Source organism: Plodia interpunctella, chromosome 14 (genome assembly GCF_027563975.2).
Source record: "Plodia interpunctella isolate USDA-ARS_2022_Savannah chromosome 14, ilPloInte3.2, whole genome shotgun sequence".
NCBI lineage: Eukaryota > Metazoa > Arthropoda > Insecta > Lepidoptera > Pyralidae > Plodia > Plodia interpunctella.
The window spans coordinates 1,386,917-1,412,548 of NC_071307.1; the positions used below are offsets into that span (position 1 = coordinate 1,386,917).

Below are 25,632 nucleotides of genomic sequence, written 5' to 3' on the forward strand. Positions count from 1 at the left end.
ATTTCAAGAGCAGTCTGTCACGTCTTAATTTGGTTAAAAGAAACTTTTCCGTTTTTTCTAATTTACTTTTGTTAGACCTTTTAAAATTAACGACAGAAAGTGTCAATAGAAATTTAAATTTCGGTCTGTCCTAAGATATACTATTAGCATTTGTGTCCGATGTCCGTTTCTTAAGTTTATCATAATCAGTTTTCTAAAGCTTTTTATAAAGCTTTAATCTCGAAAAATCAAGATTTATCCCCAAAAAATCATAATCGAAGATCAATCGAAGGCATCGACCGAACTTTTTCGATTGTGATTTTTGCACAAAATTGTTCAATTTGACAGAACTTCACATGAGGATCGGGCCCCTGATTTTATTTACTACTGTCTGTCTATCTGTGCACGTGGCACCGTAGCTCATCAAGGAGAGAACCTATTTGGATGCAGTTTCTTTTATTTGACAGCTAATTTTTATGAGGTTTAGGGAGGTGAGTTATATGTTTGATCAAAATCGGTTCAGCCGTTCAAAAGTTGTAACGAAATGAAATTGATTGATAGCTAATTTTTATGAAGTTGTTCCTAGATATGTTTGGTCAAAATCGGTTCAGCCGTTCAAAAGTTGTAGCGAAATGAATATTGGAAGTCGGGGGTTTTTTAATTTATCTAACAAATAAACTTGTTGGTTAAATTAAACTCAAGTCTCAGGTGTTTTAAACTTACTTAATGATATCTTTATCTTGTTACAGAGTAACGAATCAGTGCGTGGTGACAGTGCTTGTGATGTGTTAATTCACGATGTTGGCGCGGTGGCGCTACGATCGCTCGTGACGTCAGCTTCGAAAATGGCGGACAGCAGTCCAGCCACCTCCATCATCGAGGGAACTGTCAAGTTTCGCGATGGAAAAAAGGTAAGATTATATAAGGATTATCCTTACAATATATTATAAAAAAAGCTCCTCTACCGCATCTGTCTGTCTGTTCGCGATACATGCGGTTTTCACCAATAGATAGAGTGATTCCTGAGGAAGGTTTAGGGGTATAATTTATTATGTTTTCACCCGAGCGAAGCCGGGACGGGCCGCTAGTACTCTGTAAAATATAGCGTGATCCCTATGACAGCAGGGTTAACCGATACATTCAAAATGAGAGCGACAGAGACAGATGTATTTCTTCATGAAGTAATACATCTGTCTCTGTCGCTCTCATTTTCATACTATTTGTCACTCTGAGATCAACCTATGTTCTACAAAGTATACTACACTTACATTACATAAATGGTCGGTGTCTTTTCTAAATCTATGATTTAAATATTCAAAATCTTTCTAATCGTGTCTGTGGTCAGCGCAGTAGACAATTTATAGGTTATTTTGCTACTGCACAGGGCAAATATCCATACTTACAGATATATATAATTACAAATGCGAAAGTCTGTCGTGCTTTCACGGCTAAACCGATTTTAATGAAAGCTAATTTTACACATTTTGTAGAAGTATTGTGTTAAGGAAATTGTTCATAAATTTCGTCTATCATTACCTCGTTGTACGAAATTTTGTAGAAAACTCGGACACCCTAAAGTTATGGATTTGTTAACCCTTAGGTTACAATACTTGGGTTAGTGTAACGCGTTCAAATACAGGGCTATATTTGGATATTGGAAAACCATTACCGTGCAGCTGCAGTCACCTTATCAAGTTTGACATATTTTCTAGATATTGGTACGATATCAGCGTTTTTATATGTAACCAATAGCTACCTATATTGATACGCAGATAGTATATCTAACAACTGACGTTGAAAGCTGATAATTAAATTCTTAGAGATGGAACCTAAGGGCAGATATCTACAGAAAAATTGCAATAATGTGCGAAAAAGCATCAAACTTTTGTAGTCAATTGTTTTTTTTTAGAATGTTTTGTGTCCCGCTGCTGTGCAAAGGTCTCACTTTTCAGTTTCCATAACTATCGATCCAATGAGGATTTTATAAGAAGATAGCTGTAGTTTTGAACAGATCAAACCAAAGGTTAATACACGAATAAAAGGAAGTTGAAGTCTGAAGGCCAGCAGCGAGAGGCAGACGATATCATCAAAATCGCAATTCGTACGTGAATTAGATTAGCACAGGATAGAGAAGAGTGTAAAAGAAGAGAGGCCTATGGCCAGCAGTGGCTGAGATGATGATGAAGTGGACCAGGTCATATTTTGCGAGATATTTTTCTTCGTCAGGCAGCAGAGACCATTTTGTGTGGCCATTTTAGCCCACCTTTCTAATGTAATAAAATGTCTTCAAGTATTTATGTATGTATGTTTGTAACGCGATAACTTTCGAACCGTTGGTCCGATTTTGATGAAATTTAAAAGGTATGTAGGATCTGCCAATAGAATTTTTAGGTCCTTAAGTCAACAAAATCGGTTAAGCCGTTTTGGAAATATTTACAATTTTGTAAACATTTATTGTGTTCGCGGGGTCAATAAGTTCGTGGCGAACAATTAGTTAAGAAATATATACATTATGATTGATGAATATTTTTTCACACTTTCATCAAAGAGATGAGACAAACAAGGCAAGCCAAGTCGTAGGCGCATGATAGTCATATGACCGATGAACACCACACAATAGACAGTTTAGACAATAAAATACCTAACAAATTAGTCATTATACTAGAACTTCGACCATGTGCACGCAAAACATGTGATTCACACTTCCGTTTGATATTAGTGTTGTCTCCCGGATATTGTTACATTTACATTACAAATATCATGTAAAATATATTTATAGTGAGACATTAAAAGTCTACGAAAGTCTATGAATTCTACTCGTGCGTCCATGTTTACAAATATCAATATTTGTAAACGTGGACGAAGTTTACCAAACTTTAAGTGAAGTAAAAACTTTACGGCCCTTATACTCCGACGACCTCGGTGGCGCAGTGGCATAAAGTGCTTGCCTCTCAACAGAGAGGTCTTCGATCCCCGGTCGTGTCATGATGGAAAATTATTTTTCTGATTGGCCCGGGTTTTGGATGTTTATTTATATATGTATTTATATGTTATAAAATATAGTATCGTGTGTAATTTGACCTAATGTGTTTAATTATAATGAAAATTTCGAATTTAAACCTGTCGATTTTTCTAAAATTGTTTTTGAGCAGCAGCAACTTTTAAACAATACTCCCTCTGGCTCGGTAACCTTAAAGTGAATCTTGGCCTCCGAGTCCTCAGTTCTGCATTATGGTTCGCCAGTTACTAAGCAATAAGAACTACTATTGAGAGGATTATTATGACTCATTGTTTTTTAGAATCAACACCCTGATCCTGTCTGAAGTTCACATTTTATATTCTGTGTAATATATAGATAGTTTGAAATCCAAACAATCTTGAGAACATGGCCGCTGAATATGTTATGGTGATTCTGATAAAGGATGTAAATTAAAATCACGCATGCGGAGTTTACATAATATTTAATGCAACGTGTAAAAAATAGTTACTATGTTATTTTGATAAACATAAAATAAAATTATTTGCTTTTAAAGATAATGATATTGCACAATATGATAAAGTTCATGTTGAAAATCTTTATAGGTAATTATCATTACGTTACTTAATCTATACTTAATATTATAAATGCGAAAGTCTGTCTGTTTGTTTTGCTTTCACGGATAAATCAGAATGGATGATAAATGGACGGAATTTGATGAAATTTGGTATGCATGTAGTTAAAGACTTCCGATCTAACAGGCTACTTCTTTTTAAAAATCAACCCCCAAATGTCTATAATGGGGGGTGAAAGTTTGTATGAAAATCATGTCTTTTGCGAAAAAGCAAAGAAATTCACGCGGGCGAAGCCGCGGGTGAAAACTAGTACATATTATAAAAGTAAACAAAAAATGTGTTCAAGAAGTACGAAACGATAACAGATAAATTAAGATAAAGCAAAACTAGTAATTAAACATTCAACAGTTAAAAATAAACAAATTTGATACAAACAAAAGCCCTAGATCTATTCGGTTTGAAAACTAATAGCCTTCAATACTTTAAGGATTTCTATCCTAGCTTCAAACCTCTGTTTATAGCTTAACTTTTTAAAACTGGGCACTAAAGATAACAGAAACTGCCTGTCGTCATCTCCTTCATCCCTTTTTATATCTCTTAATACATTTAATATCTTCTCGTCAACATTATCATTCCTAGTATGAACGGTTTGCTGGAATGGATCACTGTCATCTACATCAACCTCTGTTAAAACTCTGGAACTTGATGGATATTTAAATTCTGTTTTGATCAAATCACTGTCTAAAGGATCAGATGAATGACCAGAATCATTAATCTCTTCCAGTTGTTCAATTTCATCTTGATCGAGCAGATACGTCATGCTGTCAAAATGCTCATACTTTTTTCTCCTTTTGTACGGTCCTTCTTTATTATCTCTTGTTATTTTCTCTTTCTTCTGTAACGCTAATTCTCTTGCGAAGCATGTCCTGAGACTTTTCCAGCGCTTTTGCAGCTCGTGGTCTGAAATTTTAATGTACATTGTGAAAATGTTCGTTTTGAAATTTCCTGAAAGTGTTTTCGAGGAATTCGATGAATTATGTGGGTGGTATTAAATTTAAGTTATTGTAAGTAGTTGATAATGGATAAAGTTTTCTTGTGAAAGCTTTTAGCAGACAAAAAGACGACTTATGTCTTGGTGTCAAGTGAAAATTATTTGCTATTGAGAGAAAGGTGTAATTAAATGTAACATACATTTACCTAGGTGCCCACTTCTCTTAATAATCACGTAAAGAAAACACGCCTAGTAAACTTGCTAATTAAGTAATTACTTACTTATATAAACAGAAAATATACGTAAAAGGAAAATGAAATCCAATTAGCATTCCAATCCATAAAGGGAAGTATTTTGCATAATTTATACCTAGATTGCTATAACTTACTTTATTGTGTAAATATCATATTACTAGATGTTGCCCTGGGCTTCGCTCCCGTGGGAATTTTGCGATAAAATATAACCTATAGCAATCTTGGATAATGTACCTATCTAATGGTGAAAGAACTTTTGAAATCGTTTCGCTAGATTCGGAGATTACCCGCCTCATACAAACTCCCAAAGCTTAAGTACCTCTTTATAACGACCTTCTTTTTGACGACCTCGGTGGCGCAGTGGTAAAGTTCTTGCCACTGAACCGAGAGGTCCCGGGTTCGATCCCCAGTCGGGTCATGATGGAAAACGATCTTTGTCTTGAATGTTTATCTATATATTTATTTGTTATAAAAATATAATATCGTTGAGTTAGTATCCCATAACACAAGTCTCGAACTTACTTTGGGGCTAGCTCAATATATGTGGTTTGTCCTCATTTATTTATTTATAATAATAGTATAGATTGTAGTTACTAAAAAGACAAACCTAAGATTTTATGGCTTAAGCCAAAAATAATCATCACTTATTGAATCATAGATCCTACGACCTCCGTGACGTAGTGATTATCACGCGTTGTCTGGAGGTTCTGGGTTCGATCACCAGCGCGGGCAAATATTGGCACTGGTGAACACAGATATTTGTGTGCTGTGTCTGTGTATATCGGATCCGCGATACTACCTTAGTTCTTAGTGTTTGTTGAATGTTGTCTATTTATTTATTATTTTATACTTAGATTAGTTATTTTATTTGATTTAGTAACAAAGAACTTCGTCTGGGAAGACGTTTTATATATTTTTATGTTGCAAACTAATTCTTCCTAAGTCCAAATTGTGTTTGGGATCCATCAGACACTTTTTTGTTATTGTCAGTTCCTATCATTCTGTCATGGTACGTCAAATGATGTAAGAATTTCACAAATTTAGTTTTTGTAATAAAACCACAGAACAAACACAAAAAACCCAATATAATGTCGATTGAAATGAAAACAGCACGACACGGTTTACAGTGATGCACGTCAAGCTACTCGGAAGTCATTGGAAACTCATCGCTAACACCGGAGCATATAATTGTATTTTACTTGACAAGCAAATCCCAGTATCAAAAAACACTTTTTTGTCGGCAGTCACCGTCTAGTTGCGTAAAAACGTACCATATTCCACCTTTTCTTGCGGTCTCATAAGGTCCCAGTTACTAAACACCTCCCTACAGACTTCCGACCACATCTTCGATTTGTACTTCCTATGGCAAGAGTTAGTATCGTTCTTTTTGTATAAACCTGGGCGCTTTTTCACTGCTTGAATCAACTTTCCCGTATTAACGTAGATTTCCGACATTTTCTACAAAAAGTGGCCGCGTGTGTCCACCGCAGCGACGAAACGGCAACTAAAAGATGGCGTTGTGGTTCTAATGTCGCTTGAGCGTATGAGACTTCCCTTTCTATTGTATACATGCGTCTTTTTCTAGCTACATATTGCTGCGACGGATTGCTAGTCAAATTGCCGAGCGAGGTCTGTGCCGCAACGCCACAGATATTTTTGTAGGTCGACTAGCATGAGTTCGATTTTAGGAGACATGTTTTTTTTTTAATTCTCATGTCATTTTGACTACTTTTATATAGTGTTAATAGAATCCAAAAATGTAGGTCAATGAAGTTAGTTGGTCAGAAATCGCATTTAGGTACTAGCATTAATGTTCATTCTAAAAATACACACGAATTAACAATCTTAAATCCACGTTTAACACCTAGGTCTAGTGTAGACGCAGTTCGGAATTTAGCCGTAACATACTATATATCCTAAATGATTTATCTCGGATCGAGATATTTTATGACATTACATTATTCCCGCAGAAATTTTGGGATAAAAATAAGTTCCATAATTTTTAATATGACAACAACAAATGTCAATGAAACACAAAGAAACCTGGGCTAATAAAATCGTTGTATCTAAATTATTTTGGAGAAATAATTGCGACGAGTTTGCGACGAACACCTAGTACTTATCTAGTCACCCTAGTCTTGCACATGGTTGCCGTCTGCCAGGGCCGTGTCACCTGAGACAGCAACATACAGTTGCTCCACTCTCGCCGACAACACGCGATCGTTCGACGACAAAGCGGCAACTACGATCCACGGAATTTACGCGTGGAGAGTATTTCGAAATGACAATTTTAATTTTTTACTTTTTATGGGAAAATAAAAAAATATTAGTTCAAACCATAGAAATAGTTCTTACGAACCCTGGGCTCCGACGCTCAACGGTGAAAGAAGAAACCGGGAATTTAGAGAGTAAATCATCAGAGATATAGAGCTGGAACACGGACTATCCACGTCCCCACTGTTGGGGCATTGGCCTTCCAAGTGGGATAAGAAGGATAGGTCATGACCACTACATAGGTATATCACGTACAGCAAATACAAGCCGGGACCAGAACGGCAAAATACCTATTTGCCTTTCGAAGAATCGATTTCGAATCGATTTCATAGGGAGTATTACTGCACATTTATCCCGCCAGAGTACAGCACTGTATGTTAGGTACACAAAAGCTGTGCCGCCTTTTGCTATGTCGATTAAAATTTAAAAAAAAATATCGAGCTATTAAACGGTTGAAAAGAAGCTCGGAATACTTCACACGTGTAGATCTTCAGTCAAAATCAAGTTTATATCAGTTTATGACCTCAGTTGACCAAATAATGCAGAACATAACCTAAAATAGTCTTAATATTTTCAGGATAATCCACTGAATCCTTCCTTTTTCCTTTAAACTCTCGCCACAATTTCGTAGAAGGTATTTTTGGTCGTAAATCTGCAACAATATTGAAAATTGGCGCTTTTTGCCTCCATTGGCAATGTTTGTGTACCTTAGTTGTACCAGTAGCGCCATCTACGCTGAGCTTTGTATAATATGCCCTATTATTTCGTAGCTTCAAATAGCTTAAGTAATTTTCAGAGAATTAAGTATATTTGCTATTAAATTCTTTTTCCTTTGTTTCAGTGGAAATCGCGATGGTGTGTCATGCGGAAGCTATCACCAGTGGCAGGTAATTATGGCTTTAAAAAGTTCTCATAAATACCATTTAGCAGTACATTTTGTGTACTCAGTCCTTAATATATTTACGAGGTACATTTTGTATGTCTTTAATATGTTTACGTTTGCAAAAAGGTCGAAACTTCTAAGTTAAAAAGGTCTAATTTATTTTTACGAAGGCTTTCACCGGAAGCTTAGTGGTGTAGGCTCGAGGAAAACAATATATTTTCCGGAGGGTAGTAGGAAGAGCCATTAAACTCGGCAACAGATAAGCAAAAGCACTAAATACAAATACAGTTCCTTTAAATGGGCTTGCTACATTTCTTCAAGTTTTTTAAGTTTATGGATGGTTCGCAGAGCGTTTCGACAGCTGCCGCCGCGCTGTCATTACAATATTTCAAATTTTAACAACGACATGAATTAGTTTTACTATCTGATTTTAAAATAATTTATCTGTGAACTAACTATTGACGACCTCGGTGGGGCAGTGGTAAAATGCTTGCCTCTGAACTGAGAGGTCACGGGTTCGATCTCCGGTCGGGTCACGATGGAAAATGATCTTTTTCTGATTGGCTCGAGTCTTGGATGTTTATTATATATGTATTTGTTATAAAATAAAGTATCGTTGAGTTAGTATCCCATAACACTAGTCTCGAATTTACTTTGGGGCTAGCCTAATCCGTGTGATTTGTGCTAATATATTTATTTATTTGTGGTAGGTAATGTCAATTTTATGGATGATTGATTTTGGAAATGATTCCTTACTCACGAAATTGACGGATCGTAATGACAGCGCGGGCGCAGCGGTGCGGTGGAAACACTCTGAGAACCACCTTATTTCATATTAAAAATCGGAAAATTTTAGTTCCATAGAAAGTTAAATATGGCCATAGTAAATGTGACCTTCGAGATTCATAACTCTTGGCTCTATGTACCCCATATTGGATAAAAACGTGGTACTGTAGTAGGTATATAATGAAAGTGAGAGGCGAAGAGCGAGGTGATAATTTTTGGTCACCCATCTCGTAACCGACCATTGCGAATGATGCCTGCCATTATCACTAACTTAAGCTGAGTACTTCATTGCCACAGATATCATAATAACTAGATTATACAAGTTTATTTGTTAGACAAATTAAAAAAACCTTGACTTCAATATTCATACCGCTACAACTTTTGAACGGCTGAACCGATTTTCATCAAACATATCTAAGAACCACTGCATAAAAATTATATATCAAATAAAAAAAAAACGCATCCAAATCGGTTCACCCGTTAATGAGCTACGGTGCCACGTACACAGACTTAGCGGTCAAAGTTATAACACCCCTCTTTTTGCGTCGGAGGTTAAAAATTTATATATAACAAAAGAACATTGCATCATATTCCACAACTTAAACAAGACGAAAACAACCATTTCTTAAAACAGGTAAATTTTAATAATACCGAATACTCTAAGAAAATTTACATCAACCTTTCAATATGACCTTTATGCACAACGCGGTAAAGACTATAATCCGTTGCATAGTGCAGGTATTAACCTTCCTTAGACCTTGGTTGTGATGATAGTGAACTGCGGGTTCTCTCTTATTAATAGAATTATGTGCAATGTCGTCTTTCGTAAGAAAATATACAAATACTAACTGTAGTTTGGGGCTCTGCTCGCGGAAAACTGTGTATTTCAATATGTATGTTTGACGACCTCGGTGGCGCAGTGGTAAAGTTCTTACCACTGAACCGGGTTCGATCCCCGGTCGGTTTATGATGGAAAATGATCTTTTCCTGATTGGCCCGGATCTTGGATGTTTATCTATATATGTATTTGTTATAAAATATAGTATCGTTAAGTTAGTATCCCATAACACAAGTCACGAACTTACTTTGGGGCTAGCTCAATCTGTGTGATTTTTGTCCTATTATATATTTATTATATATATATGAAACTTTTTACAAATCATTAAATACATTATGTCTGTACATTTTGTATTTTTCCAAAATAAATAAATAAATAAGCGATATGTATATCGCTTATTGTTTTTTATTTATTTTTATTATTAAATATTTCTAAATAGTAATTTAGAAATATAACAATAAGTATTGGAGAAAATAAATCTGTTTGTCTATGTATCTGATTGTCTGTTTGTACACGCTAATCTCTGGAACTGTTTTATAGATTTGGATATCACCTTTTTATTGCACAGCTATTAATTAGGTCTAGTCAACATATAGGGTATAATTTATTTTTAAAACTCAAACAACCGATGCAGCGTCATAACAAAACAACTAATGTGTAAGACAGACAGAAATGATTCATTACCCAAGTCAAAATTGTTATATGTTGTAAACCGTGAAGATCTGAAACATCTGGATTTCTACGTCGGAGAATAGTGTACACGCGAACGAAGTAGCCGGCGTTAGCTAGTTTATAATAAAACACTAAAGATATTTCCTTGGAATACATAATTTTCTCCAAGGGTACTATTTTACTCTAGGTAGAAACAAAAAAAAAATCTCCTATATTGTCGCAATAGCGTCTTAATCTTGAGTTAAGGGTCACTTTGACCCCGACACGTCGCCATAAAATGTTACTTAGCTGTTAAGGGACACCTTGAGCCCAAAGGCGCCATTTTTGAATTAACTTCGACGTGAAAAACAAAAACGAAAAATAGAACTAATACCATTGTCTGTGACCAAGAGAATAGCTCAGTCATAGTTCGTTGCGAAGTCGTGCTCCGTTGCTTTCTGTATGTGTACAATGACGTGCGCTGACTTACGTCGAAACATCAAAATAAAATAGGTATTTGCAAAGCAAAAAGCAAAGAAACAAATCCCAACAGTCCACTTAACAATAAAATCGCCATTCAACTTGCCAACAATAGTAGTTCCGGTTTTTGCAAAAAAAAATGTAGATATTTCCATAAAATCCCGCGAATGGATAAAGGAAAAAATAATATTGGTCAAATATTTCGTTCAAAATGTATTAAAAAGTGATCAGATATCGTGTAGAGATTCACAATTTTTTCGGTATCATTAAATTAAAGTATATTAGAAATACATTTTGACTCCAAAATGATGGTCATACAAGCTGCATATAAAATGTTGTTTTTGACGTTAGAAAAAAGTGTTGTGATTTGACTAGTTGGAGAATAGCCAATTCTATGTTATACTTTACCAAAACTAACTTCACATACTCTACATTCTAGTTAAAACGTGTAGCTTGGCCGTTTCTTTACTCTAGAAATAAGATAACGAATGCCTATTATTATACATTTTGACTAAAGTGTAGAGTATGTGAAGCAAACTTGACTCGTCTTGGCAACATTTTTACATGAAAATGTTTTTGGTCGAAGAATACTCGGGCAGCTAAGACGAATGTTACGATACCATCGGATTACGGTCAATTATGTACAAGATACGCGCGAAAAACAATACCCTTCCTTTGCAGTTGGTTAAAAAATATGTAAATTCGCATACTATACCCCGAATGAAACTTATCCATCACAGAAAAACTTGGACCGTACCCGAAGGATCTTATGTTTTACAACCCTTTGAAAATTTGATATGTTGCTGAACATATGGGAGGGTATTCCAAAGAAAGTGTTCCATATATATTTAACTGAAGTATTCACGTGCGATTAAGTGTAGAGGTAGTTTATTTATTATTTTGTTTTTGTTCAATACGGTAGTTCGAGACATATATATGTTGTTTAGAGGATGTCTTTTTTTAAACATGACATGACATTGCGAAACTATCACACGCTCATCAACGGGTGAACTGATTTTGATGCGGCTGTTTTCATTTGATAGCTAATTTTTATGCGGTGGTTCTTAGATATGTTTGACGACCTCGGTGGCGCAGTGGTAAAGTGCAGCCTCTGAACCGATTAGAGGGTGTCTTTTCTTAGATGATATGACATGACATTATAAATATAAATATATTAGGAGAAATCACACAGATTGAGCTAGTCCCAAAGTAAGTTCTAGACTTGTGTTATGGGATACTAACTCAACGATACTATAGTTTATAATATATACATATATAGATATAAACATCCAAGACCCGGGCCAATCAGAAAATTATTTTCCATCATGATCCGACCGGGGACCGAACCCGGGACCTCTCGGTTCAGAGGCAAGCACTTTACCACTGTGCCGCCGAGGTCGTCAAACTTTGCAAAACTATCACACAACAAACTATATACAAATTATAGAATTGGTAAACAAGTATACTTATGTTCGATTTATATACAATATAGAATTGGCTATTCTCCAACTAGTCAAATCAAACACTTTTTTCTTACGTCAAAAACAACATTTTATATGCATGTGTCTTAGCTGCCCGAGTATTCTTCGATAGGTGACGACACCAAAAACATTTTCATGTAAAAATGTTGCCAAGACGAGTCGAGTTTGCTTCACTAACTCTACACTTTAGTCAAAATGTACGATAATAGGCATTCATTATCTTATTTATAGAGTAAAGATACGGCCAAGCTACACGGTTTAACTAGAATGTTAGAGTATGTGAAGTTAGTTCTGGTAAAGTATAATATAGAATTGGCTATTCTCCAACTAGTCAAATCACAACACTTTTTTCTAACGTCAAAAACAACATTTTATATGCAGCTTGTATGACCATTATTTTGGAGTCAAAATGTATTTCTAATATACTTTAATTTAATGATACCCAAAAAATTGTGAATCTCGTAATTAATAAACTGATCAATCAAAGTGACATTTAATTAACGTGTTTGATTGTTTAATTTACTTCATATATTTTATTTTTTACCCAGTTAAATTATTATAAAGTCAAATTTGCAACACATTCTTTTACAAAATACACAATGTCATTTCAATGATTGCAAAAAAATTGCTTCTCGTGTTTGAAGTAGCGGATTCATGACTGACACAATACAAATATGTAATGTAGTCGAGGCAAAAATTAATATTGGTTTGTACATAACGCAAGTAGTTTGTGTACATTACGAAATCATCGAGTGACATTTTACGGCATTTGATATTGAAATGTGTTTTTTTTATTAAGTTTTATGTGTGTTTTATGTGTATGTTTGTTACTTCTTTTACGCAAAATCTACTGGACGAATTGTTATGAAATTTGGTTCAAGGATAAGTATATAACGGAAATGATAACCTGAAATAACACTTGGCGTACTATTTATCCAGAAATTACCACGGGAGCGAAGCCCCGGAGCGCAGCTAATCATAAAATATGGTATGTCTCTCATCTTCGCTTCCTTGGCGCTGCAATGCCGAAGTTTTGATCAGCGCGAAAAACACACCTTGAAATTGTCAGGACTCTACTATGATTTTACAACCGCCTGCCTGACGTCTACCCCCTCCTTGGGAATGAATTTTCATACCGTGACCTTACGACCTAATTTAATTTATTTTTCTCTAAATTTCTTTTCTTTTTAACATTTATATTAGTTTTGATAATTTTGACTTTTTCTTTAAATCCTGTTTGTATAGAATTATAATTTTTCAAATCTTGTCCGAGCACACTCTGGGCGCCAGCTGAAAATCGGCTGCTACTCCCGGTGGTTAGCGTTTAGCTGAGCCTATATGTGCACTGCGCCACACAAATGCATGTCAGTTTTATTATATATAGTTTATTATTATTATTATGTAAATTGTGTGTTACAGCAGAACAAATAAATAATATATCTATCTATCATGGTATTCTTGTTTATGATATGCTATGAGCCCTTCGTCGACTTGTACGACATCGGGAGGTAATATTTGATCACAGATAATTGACATTCGTTACATATGTGACCCATATATCTAAATTCTATCCTTACATATTATATTTTCGCCATAAACTAAAATATTAGTGCACGGATTTTCATGCGGTTTTCACCTATAGATAGTGTGATTCCTGGGGAAGAGTTTAGAGGTAGAATTTATTGTGTTTTTACTCGAGCGAAGCCAGGACGGGCCGCTAGAATTACGCAAAATAAAAAAGGAAATTTTCTCACAACTGAACTTTGGAATGCTCGAAAGCTCATAACAGACAATTGAGCGTTTTATTCACTGTGCTTGATAAACTGGACGACCTATCCGTGAGTGAAAGTTCACTTGAGCTTTCGCGGTGTTTATTACAAAGCTTAAGCAACAACTTCTGTATGAGCAATGTAATATTTTTACCTTACTCTCATATAATAATTCTACCACCCAACAGCAATGCTTTAATTGTTGTGTTCCGATTTGAAGGGTTCCGATTTGATTACAGCACCCTGTAATGCATTGTGATTACAGGGTGCTGTGACTAAAGACTAAGCTTCAAAGTAAAACGCGCGTGTGCCACCCCTAGTGTTGCAGGCTGCGGTGACCACTTGCCATCAGGTGGGCTCCATGATTGTTTGCTTGATTGGAATACACCCACCCATAGTTTTTGAAGTATATTCTGACCTAACTAATTACTTAATTCTTTTGTTGTTTAGAATGAGATCTATAGAAGCAGAAAGGAGGCCTTTGCCCAACCGTGGGACACTTAAACAGACTATTAAAAAAAGAATTATGGAAAACGCAGACCAAGTCAGAATATTTGTTGCTTATTATTACATACATATTTTACTTACAAGATTTTAACACTTTGCTAACCGTTTAACAAGTTTATTTGCTAGACAAATTAAAAAACCCCCGACTTTCAATATTTATTTCGCTACAAATGTTTAACGGTTGAACCGATTTTGATCAAACATATCTAAGAACCACCGCATAAAAATTAGCTATAAAAAAGCATCCAAATCGGTTCAACCGGTTGATGAGCTACGGTGCCACGTACACAGACAGACACACTTAGCGGTCAAACTTATAACGCCCCTCTTTTTGCGTCGGGGGTTAAAAAGTAGGCACTCATTACTAATTATGTGAAAGTTTCAAGCGAATTTTCGCCAAATAATCGCACATCTTGTAATAATTAGAACGTTATAATTAACGATGAAGATCTAAGACAATGTTCGGAGAAACGAACGGTTTTTAATGAATTTAATTGGCTATTTTGATGTTTGCCTTGAAGCATTATGTTCAATCATTATATTCATTGAATCAAGCTTATTTGAGGCAAATTGTTTGTCTATTCCAAACAAACCCGGTAGAACCGTAATGGTTAATAATATAATATGTATATTTTGATGAATAAATGCATTTTACAAATATTTTACAATGATTGATATTTGCTAACACGCCTTGCAATTTTTTTATAATTATAATATTTTTAGAAGAGAGGGATAACAACTAATGATATCCTCGACACGTGAAGTCGTTGGTTCCGGCTGTGTTTGCAGTCGTTAAACCCCACCAATTCGCATTTGGCCCGCGTGGTGGGTCATGGCCCATCCTCATTATCAATTCATAAGGAAGGATCAATTAAAACAGATAATAATGTGCTAAAGAGCCAGAGCAGAGCCAAAACCCATTGTCAAGTTAAAAAAAATACTTGTACTCTATGAGATAAACCGATATTTCAAGAGACAAAGCTCCAAGAATAGAATAATGAATCGTTCTTGACACATTAATAACTGTCAACAAACACACCTAGACAAAGACTAACTGAGATAAGATTAGATGGTACAGAAGCGACACGATTTCATAAATAGGTACCTATTGAAACAAATTCATAAATGTGACTACCGTAATTCGTGCAAATATCTATTGAATTTTCGTGACTTCGATCTTATGAAAACTTTCAACGATTACATAAAATCGTTGCTGATAATGTTATTTTACCGAAAGATAAAATATTCTTCTTCATCTTGAAAGGTTTACAGATTGAAAAAAAAAAACGACACAGTTGAAAGAAAGTGTTAAGCATCCTTAAGCGGATTAAACTCCCTCTGCTTTCGACAAGCTATTTTCCACTCTAATTTAAGGATGTTACAGTTGAAATTATATTTTTCAATAAGTGTTACGGGAGTGAAGAGTTGCCAACAAGATGGAATCATTAATATTAATGTGATGCTAATATATTCCAACTGCATAATTGAAACTTAATAAAAGCAATAAAAGTGCAGATTTATCTGAAGCGAATATTTACAGATTTAAGATTGAAACGATACAATAACGTTATTAAATGAGTTCATAAATTAATACGTTGGCTAATAAGTAATAATTTATGAAAGAGAGAGAGAGTAAGAGAGATCAATGGATTAATATAAAATTATAGAAATTTATAATCTTACAAGTTACTGGCGGCCCGCCCAGGCTTCGCTCGTGTAAAACCATAATCTGTATATATAAAACTCTTGCGTTACTGAGTGAGTGACTGACTGACAGACAACGCACAGCCGAAACTACAGACATTTGGTGTTTAGGTTCCTAGGACAGTGTAGGGGAGCACTAAGAAGGGATTTCCTGAAATTCCCACGGAAGATTTTTACTCACATTCGAAGTTGTGGGTAAAAATCCGTTTCCCGTGGGAATTTCAGGAAATCCCGAAAGCTAGTAAATTACTTTTATATACTTATATAACCTAAACCTTCCTCAGAAAACACACTATCTATTAAAATCCGTTGCGTAAATTAAAAGATCTAAGCTTACATAGGGACAGACAGAAAACGGCAAGCGACTTTTTTGATACTATATAGTGACTAGTCTAGTTCCTAAAAGGATTCACTATCTGTTCCCCGTAGCTCTACCTGTAGGTTTTGTTTGGTTTAAGATAACTGTATCTTTTTCAAATTTCATCTAATGCGACCTAGTGGTTTAGCCATGAGCTGAACAGATAGCCTTTCGCATTTAATTAATATTTTTATGTTAACAGACATTTTACATTACGAAGGCTAAATTTGATAATAAAGCAATAAAATGACAGATACATTTAAAATTATCGTTAACATTTAAATTATCATGTGGCCATGTCCATTCTACATTTCGCATAATCTATGCAAATATTATGGCCATACTGAGAAATACTGACATCAGACTTCAAGAATCTATGACAGAGCGAGTAAGCGTTTATCTTTCTCTTTTCGACAGTGATTTTCTCACGGCCATGGAATTAGTAAGTACTTAGTACCTACTTATTCCATGGTCACGGCTACTATATAGACCAAAGAATTTCGACCTGATTATTAGACATTGCAAGTAATGTATGCTGTAGTTAGCATAGTTTATATGTATGTATAAGACCTATATTTGTTACTTGACGTCCTTGGAGAAAAGGCTGCGGTGAAGTTTGTTGCGCCGCTTCTTCTTCACCTGCGCTTTGGAAGCCGGCAGTAGACTTAGTTTAAGTAATTTTTTGACGTCAATAAGTGATGTATATCATCCTAAATTGAATAAAGAATTTTGAATTTGAATATGTTCTCACAAGTAGTACTTTAACAGCTTTTGGGTCACAATATCAAAAATGTTTGATATGCTCGATAATGTTCAAGTGTTAAACAAATAGATACGTGTGTACAGTCAACAGCACATCAACCTACCCTAACTCATTGTAATATCGCCGCTATTTACCCAGCCATAGAGGTTCATGCGGGGTAATTTGACTATTGACTGTACAGTAAAAGTATGTTTGTTACAGAGGAACAAAGTTATATGATCCGGTGAGAGCGTCGCTGCTGTTGAACATCTTTGACAATAAAATAACTTTTGAGTAAACAATCAAGAATCTTTGTCTTTTTGTCTCAAAATTCCCACGGAAGCGAAGCCCCGGACAACATCTAGTCAGTTTTACATTGATTCAAATTTAGACGTCTTGGCCTTTCTACTTAATCATTTAAGAGTAGTTCGGATTTGAAATGTAATTCAAATATCGATTTAATTAAAGGCTATTTCCAGTCAATGATTCCCACACTGCACCCGTGGCACTTGTGCAAGCCGACGCTCGACCAATGAACGCATTGATTGTTTGTGGGCTATTAGGAGCACAGAGTTCCATTATGTACGAAGTGTTTAGCCATTTCCGTAATCTAAACTTGTACGATGTTGTATGTTGGACGTTTTCTATGTCAGATTGTTTGACAGACAGAACGACGCGATAGGAGGCGACTTATTTTAGTAAGGATATATATATTCAATTCTTTTTTTTGCTGTAATTCCCAGCGCAATAAAACTAAATGTATGGAAATTTTAAAGGAAGTATTACTCGTAATCACGGCCCGCTAAAATTGCTTTGATTTACGACCTGTACCTAGGGTTTTCACAAGACGTGGCCATACCAGCGATGGCGGCAGCACGTTGTAGCTCTGTCATGTTCCGTTGTTTTCTTTAGGTTTCCACATTGACGTACTTCGAATCTGCATACAATTTTTGCGCTTTCCATGGACGGATGTCAAAACAACGGCGCAAGACTGAACAATCCAGCCGCCCCCTTCAGAAAAAAATTTTGTAAGTGCCTTGGAATTGTTTCCCCACTTGACGATAGATGGCGCTTTTCCATATTAAAACGCGCAATGGTTTCGTTTATGCCAAACATGATATGAGTCATAATAAAATATCTATGTACATACTATATATATATAATCTAATTTTTGCAAGATTTGCTACCTGTGAAAGGTTACGCGATCATCATCATTTGCCTTACCTTGTCCCATCATCTGGGGTCGGCGCAAAATGTCTGTTCCCTCCACAATTCTCTATCTTTTGCCATATTTGGATCCACCCCCAGTAACCTCATATCCTCCCTGACACAATCCATCCATCTCTTCCTTCCTCGTCCTCTATATCCAAGTACCTTCCTACTTAAAGCTTTCCTCAGTAAATGATTCTCGTCTCTCCTCATCACGTGTCCAAACCAACCGAGTCTATTGCCTCTAATTTTATCATTTATAGGTGCAACTTTCAAACTTCCTCTGATATAAATATTCCTTACCCTGTCCATTCTTGTAAACCCCGCACACTAATCTTCAATTAAATAAATAATACTTATATATAAATTAGAATGCCTTATGTTTTACGTTATCGAAAATTGAGACCTTCACTCAACGTATATGCTCAAAATCCTACCAATCATAATATCGAGTGCTTGGTTCATTAAAAAATGTATACACTGCAAAGTGTCAATGACTATTCCAGTATTTTCTAAATTAATATAAGTACATATAAAGTAGAAACATTATATAAAATATTTCACTCCATATAAACAAAACTGCCTAGTGACGAGCGTAGATAATATGTAATCTACTCCCGACTTCGCTCGGGTAAAAACGCAATCAATTATACACCTAAACCTTCCTCAGGAATCACACTATCTATTGGTGAAAACCGCATGAAAATCCGCGCAGTAGTTTAGAGTTTATCGCGAATAGACAGACAGAAACACGCAGCAGCGTACTTTGTTTTATAATATCTAAGAAAGAACGTACAAATAATATATATAAGGTAGAAAACAAATTTTTACATTCTTCTACTCGGTGTTTTATTTTTATAATGGTTCCACGTTGGGCGCCAATATAAAGTTGAAACTTTATATAGTATATTTATAGTTACAAACGTATCACAAAAAACTATATTTTATAATAACATTAGCTGCAACCCGCGGAGCTACCCGCGGTAATTATATAAAGGTTGTAAATATTTTTCAAAAATATTTACGCATTTAATATGATACACAGTAGCGCCATCTACTTAAAGAGCGCCATCACTTATTGACCAAATCCTACGGGAAGTACATTCCTACCCTATGTGTTAATCTACCTCAATAAAGAATTTCGTAAAAATTGACCTAGCCGTTTAAGCGTGAAGAAGAACAAACATACTCACAAACTATTGCCTTTATAATATGAGTGAAATGGGATTTTATAAATAAAGCAAATAAGATCACTTGTCTTTTTTACAAGCATTTATTTAACTTGCAACGTATGTGTGTAAAAGATCATAAACAACTGATAGAGAAAGCTGTGGCTAAAATAACAGAGCACATCGAGCAAAATTCGACAAACGAACAATAATAAAATGTCTCAAATTACAAACAGAACGACAACGAAAGCATATTTTTGTTAAGAAAAACGCATTTTTATCACAATACGATCAAATTAAATGTCGGTTGGGAGCAAGCAAACCGAATTTTATAATTTTCTGCCCAAACTTTGTTTTGACACTTTCATTGCTAAATTACTTTGAACCCTATTAGTATGCAAGGAGGGCATTTTTCTATTTGTTTTAATATTTTAATGTAACAAAATTAGCACATTTTTAACGTACGCAGCTACATGGAAACCTAAAATGATAACGACTTGTTTTTTTTCCTTAGTGATGGGAAAATAATACGATTATCGATAAAAAAATATATTAAAAAAATATTCTAATAATTACATACTCTCAAAAATATTTTCGTCTGTTGTTTTATAACCGTCCGCCTGCCTCACCAACCCTTCTTGGGAATATTATTACTGTCTATCAGCTGCCAAGGCTATGATTCCCTTACTCTCCTCGTGCGACATCCACGGAAGGATACTCCCGTGGATGTCGTACGAGGAGAGTGAATAGTCCTATTCTAGAGCGGGTCCACACGTCTCAAAAAACTTATGTCTTCTTTACTTCTCTCGGCTAAAAACATGATAAATTATACACCTAAACCTTCCTCAGCAATCACACTATATATTGGTGAAAACCGCATGAAAATCAGTGCAGTAGTTTTTGAGTTTAACGCGAACAGACAGACCCGGTAGAGGACTTTGTTTTATAATATCTAAGGAATATCACTTTTTTATTTCTTACCGAGCCAAAAATTGCAACTCGAAAGCCTCATTCAGCTATATGGTTATCATCATTCCTACCTACAGAGCCTACCCTTATCCCACTTTATATGGAGTCGGTACAGCATATCACTCCTCCACTTCTCCCTGTTTTATATCAATCGATCAGTTATTTCTTTTTAGCCATAATATCCTGCCTAACGCACTCCATCCATCTCTTCTTCATTCATCTTCTACTATTTTTCCCATTCAATTTAAAATCCATAACCCTTATTACAACTTCACACTTCTCCCTTCTCATAACGTGACCGGGATATTTATCCCGAAGTAGTTCCGTAAATATGCAAGCGTCTGTAGTGACAGTGATTTCGCTAATCGATTTATCGATACGTGCACAACACTAGTTGCAAAACAGAAATGTGTTTATAGTGTTGTTGACTCGGCGACAGGTGGAGGCCTGGGGCTTAAGTTTTTGTGTCTTTTGTTCAAATAACTGTTTTTGTTATTGTCCACAGTTACTTTTAGCCGTGTTACTTTGTATGAGATTCCTTTAAGCAATTATTGCAGGAATAGTGCCTTTTTAGTATTTTTCGCTGTTTTTGAGATTAATTGATTATATTTCCGTATTTCCATACTAATGTTATATCAAAGAGAATTTTTTTTTGGTTGGTAATGCATGAAATTTGGCACAGAGATAGAAACGTTCAGGGTTATAAATAAAAAAGAAAACTGAGCAAAGTTAGACGGGTAGCTAGTATTTTATAATTTGTTACAAAGCCCTTAATAACTATTAGCCCTTGTGCGACGCCACCGCTTCCACACGGCAAGGTAGCGGTCGCTGGGAGGCCAGTTAGGGAACGTCCTCTGATACCTCGTATTGACAGCAAAAGTAAGCGAGCTCGACGCTGTTTTGGTGGCAAGGTGAATCATGTAGACGAAGGACGTATATTCCAGCAAACGTGACTTTGATGGATGGAAGCAGCGTCGCATAGGTACGGCCAACGGCCTGTATTCGGTTCGTCCGTTTCAGCCTCCGAGCTGGCTGGGTGTGGTGCATATGTTCATGTTCAAGCCCTTAATAACTATTAGCCTATAATAATATTATATATACGATTATATTAATACATATTATACATACATAGATGAACAACTGAAGGCTCAGCATATCTCGTGTGTATTAAAATGTCTAAATTCAAAGCCGTCCAAAAAAAAAACATTTTACAAATTTACCTTTTAGACTTTGCATCGATGGTTTCTTTAAATGACAAAAGACTAGTATTTTAAAATATCACATAACAGATAAATTTAAGCTGATCTATACATAAATTTCGCAGAATAGACATCCTGATTATCGCCCGATTTAAAATATATATTTACATTTATCATCATATCAATCTGATACTATATTGGCAAAGCACAGAGAAAGCACCAAGGACTTTCTCCGCTCAAATTATGGCGAGCTTATTGAAGCTGAATAGATGACTGAATAGATATTCAATTTGTTGAATAGAAGCTTTGAAAAGGCTGTTGGTCAATAAATTGTTACTGCGATGGTTCGTTTTCGAAAGAAATTATTTGAATGATAATTTAGAGACGATTTATGGTAAAGCTATGGTGGTCCGAATGGTGGAACGATATGGTAAATTCGAATTTCAAATGAATTATGAAAGAAAAAAGTTTTTATTTTATTTTTTAAACCACCGAATAGACGAAGCACGTAGTTTAGTGACCATACCATTGGAATATTTATCTCGAAGCACTACAATAAACTCTTACCAAATCTATCTAATTTAGCGATACTTGTAATTACACGTCCTAAAGTAGTGGAACTAAGTGTGGATTACTTCATAGTGTGGAGTTGAAATTCAAAACGGAGGTAATGCTTTGTATTGTATTTATTTTGTAAGTAACTGAAGCCCGCGACTTGGTTCGCGTGGCCGTTCAATTTTTGGTAAGGAGTAAAAATTATTAGAGAGATTTATAAAATTCTTTATAACTATAGTACATGGAGATGTAAATCCGCCTAGACAGTAATATCCAGTTTAAATTCCGTCCCATTTTTTGACGTAAACCGGAACGTCCGGGCAAGCCCGATTGAGTTTAGACGCTGGTACATTTATCTGTTTAGGGGCAGAGAAAAAAAGGCGGTAAAAAGACATGTTTATATTGTCGATGACATTTTCTTCTTCTTTTCTTCTTTATTTTATCTTTGTTAATTATGTTAAGTAATAAAAAAAGCTAGTTTTTGTTATAGAATTTGCCGAATTTGATATCTGCCAAAAAAAATATGATAGTTGCATGTTAAGGACCAACACTGTTTAAATGAGTTTCGGCATTTCATCTCAGCAGTGGTCGTTCCGAAATGCTGAATAGTTTGTAGCTTTGGTAAATATTATTTTATTTAATAATATGACATGAAAAGTGCCTGTGAAGGCCTAATTTTTGAATTAATGATTTGGTTTCATTTGATTTTTAAGTGTTTTTTTTAATAAAAAAAATATTTAAGTAAAAAACAATCCACTTGTTGTTATCTTTTAAGTTGTGTAATAAAGGTTAAACAAGTAAACGATTTTTCGTAAATTTTTGCGTATTAGGTACTTCGAAGTGTTACAAAAAAAGTATGCCGAATATACTCGGTTTTGTTAATAATTGGTGGAAAAAAACATACAAAACCGTAAATACTTTCGTAAAAAACGCTTCGGAATCTGGTTTTTGCGTGGCAGCTGCATTTTCGCATCTGTCGCTATGCATAAAAGTGCTTAATGCACTTGTATACCTTTTCTTTATTTTCCATTCGTGTAATTTGGCTGTCCTGATATTAACTGATATCAACATTTAGGATGTAACGTTTTGCATTTCTGATTTGTTTTTACAGATTTTCCAGTAGCCTTTAGCTGAGAAATAGCTTCTTGTTCTTGTCGTATTCCTCATGGCTGAGGATCGTGGTCCTTATGTGAATTAAACACACACCTTTCCTGGCACTATTAATGGAATGGTTTGCCATTGCCTTCTCCATTTCACACACAAGTTAATAATCAACCAGTGTGCAGGTTATCTCACGATGTTTTCCTTCTCAGGCAGATCTATTTCTCATTTATATTGTGATAGTTTTTAATGCAGTTGAATAGGTCACTTAATTCTTTTTTTTACATAATAACATAATTTGCTAAAGTTAACTTAACATACTTACACAGCTAAAGTCAAGTAAACAACTTGGGCATAACTCAAAATGGACATTGTCAGCACTTAGGGAAAGTTTACGTGGTGGGTCACCCCTGACTCGAGATGTTGAGAACAATATTGGAACAGGCTTAGAACTAAAATCGTTATGTCTGAAATTTTAGAATATACTAGCTCTTGCCCGCGGCTCCGCCTAGGTCAATCTTTTATCGCGTATTCTGTAAGATAGTAAACATACATGATTCAAATTCCCATACAATCTTTCACGTCCCGTTTGAAGGGCCTGTGGGTTAATTTTCAGAAAAATCTGAAACACGTATTCATTAATTTGTTGTGAACAACCAAAATCCAATTTTTCAAATCACTAACTGCAATGATGTAGAACTTCTTCATATAAAAATGTAGAAGTCTTTCATATAAAAGTTTTTTACCCCTTTCACCCCCTTCACGGTGGAATTTCCAAAAATCCTTTTAGTGCTCACCTACACTCGCCACGGAATCTACGTGCCAAATTGCAGCTTCCTACGTCCAGTAGATCGGCTGTACGTTTTCAGTCAGTCACTCAGTAACGCAAGAGTTTTACTATACCTAGATTCAGATTGGTCTTTAACAAACGTAATATTTTTGACACATGTTTGTATTGTTATCAGAGAGATATACTCGTAATTTGCATTCATCAGTGCGTGAAAAAACGTATCATATCCTTTCAATAAACAGTTGAGGAGTAGGTACCCACGTCGAATAAACAACACAGGGAATTTCGAATTACCAAACCTCGTAATTTCTGAGAAATTAGGAATTAGGTACTTTAATGCGATCCAATTCAGGACCTAAACTGATCTGCGTATTCGTACCATCAAGTTAATTTTTCTGCGCTGAAATTTGATGGTTTAGGTTTGCTGTTATTTTATAATTTTCTTCAACAAAAATTATATATATACAACCGTGAAACTGCTAAATTTATTACATTATAATATCTAACTAGACTGATAGATAGAGCGAGAAAGATGCTGCTCCGTCTCATGTCATTGGGAAATTACACATCGATAGATGATATCGAAAAAAAAATTTTAAAGTTTCTCGCCAATTTATGATCTCGCGAGACAGATTATAAACTGTTTAAAACAATTAAAACCTAATATCTGTCCGCAAAATATTTATTTCCATTGTTATTTAATATTCCTAGATTAGATTTAATGTATTTTTATGCCTTCTACCCATATTAAAACTATGTTAACATATAATCTTAGTGAATATCACAAGCATGTTCGGGTATTTAATTTAACATTATTTACTGTTTTCGATGTACATATGTCGAAAACGACTAAACACCTGGAAATCGTTGTCTTATTATCAAACATTCACTCTAAAAACAACCTTAAATTAACATTATAAATTCCAAATTCGAGCAGAGTTATATTTTTCCAAATGTAAATTTGTGTCATTGAAAAGAATACGTTAAAGTCAAAGTGTTACAGTTCGTTTTTCATTGTATTTTAAGTTGTATGCTAATAAAGCAGGTGTTTTGCACAGCGGGCATAGGATTTTGCACCTGTTGTGTACAGGTTTCGTAGACTGAAGTCTAGACTTGTTCCACCAAGACAGGGACTGCCGGATGGTGAATAAAATTACAATGTAGCAATGGTATAGTTCAATCAAAACTATAGGACTTCATTTAAAAGTTTTTAGCTTGAAATTCTAAATACCTAGGATCTTTTCGCACACATTTATTTGTTTACTTCCAGAACTTTACCTCTCCAACGACAGGTACAGTCAATCGAATATCAAGTTAGCTTGCGTGGATCTTTATGTCCCGGTAATAGGGGCGAGTTTGCAACGTATTCGTATCTCTGTAAGTTGATGTGC

At 35.2% G+C, this 25,632-nt stretch overlaps 2 protein-coding genes across 3 annotated transcripts in view; one reads left to right on the plus strand and one right to left on the minus strand.

Moving 5' to 3' along the window:
• Positions 1-25,632, plus strand: part of LOC128675130 (uncharacterized) — a 137,062-nt gene that overhangs the window by 22,846 nt on the left and 88,584 nt on the right. Inside the window, exons 2-3 of one of the 2 annotated variants that reach the window (XM_053754291.2) lie at positions 729-890; positions 7,892-7,937. In XM_053754291.2, coding sequence (XP_053610266.1) covers positions 825-890; positions 7,892-7,937 — 112 coding nt within the window. In that variant the 5' untranslated portion in view covers positions 729-824. Of the gene's footprint in view, positions 1-728; positions 891-7,889; positions 7,938-25,632 lie in introns of those variants that run through there. The other variant, XM_053754293.2, reaches the window with a different exon arrangement.
• Positions 3,424-6,292, minus strand: LOC128675131 (uncharacterized). The gene is made up of 2 exons (XM_053754294.2): positions 6,048-6,292; positions 3,424-4,491 (listed from the first exon to the last, which is right to left on the minus strand). The coding sequence occupies exons 1-2, from the start codon at positions 6,229-6,231 to the stop codon at positions 3,980-3,982; spliced, it is 696 nt and encodes a 231-aa protein (XP_053610269.1). The 5' UTR covers positions 6,232-6,292; the 3' UTR covers positions 3,424-3,979.

Bases quoted from the DNA above. Each gene is read 5' to 3' on its own strand.
- LOC128675131 (XM_053754294.2), bottom strand. From the start codon at position 6,231: ATGTCGGAAATCTACGTTAATACGGGAAAGTTGATTCAAGCAGTGAAA. The intron at 4,492-6,047 runs GTACGTTTTTAC...TTAAAATTTCAG, and splicing joins GCAAGAAAAGGTGGAATATG to ACCACGAGCTGCAAAAGCGC.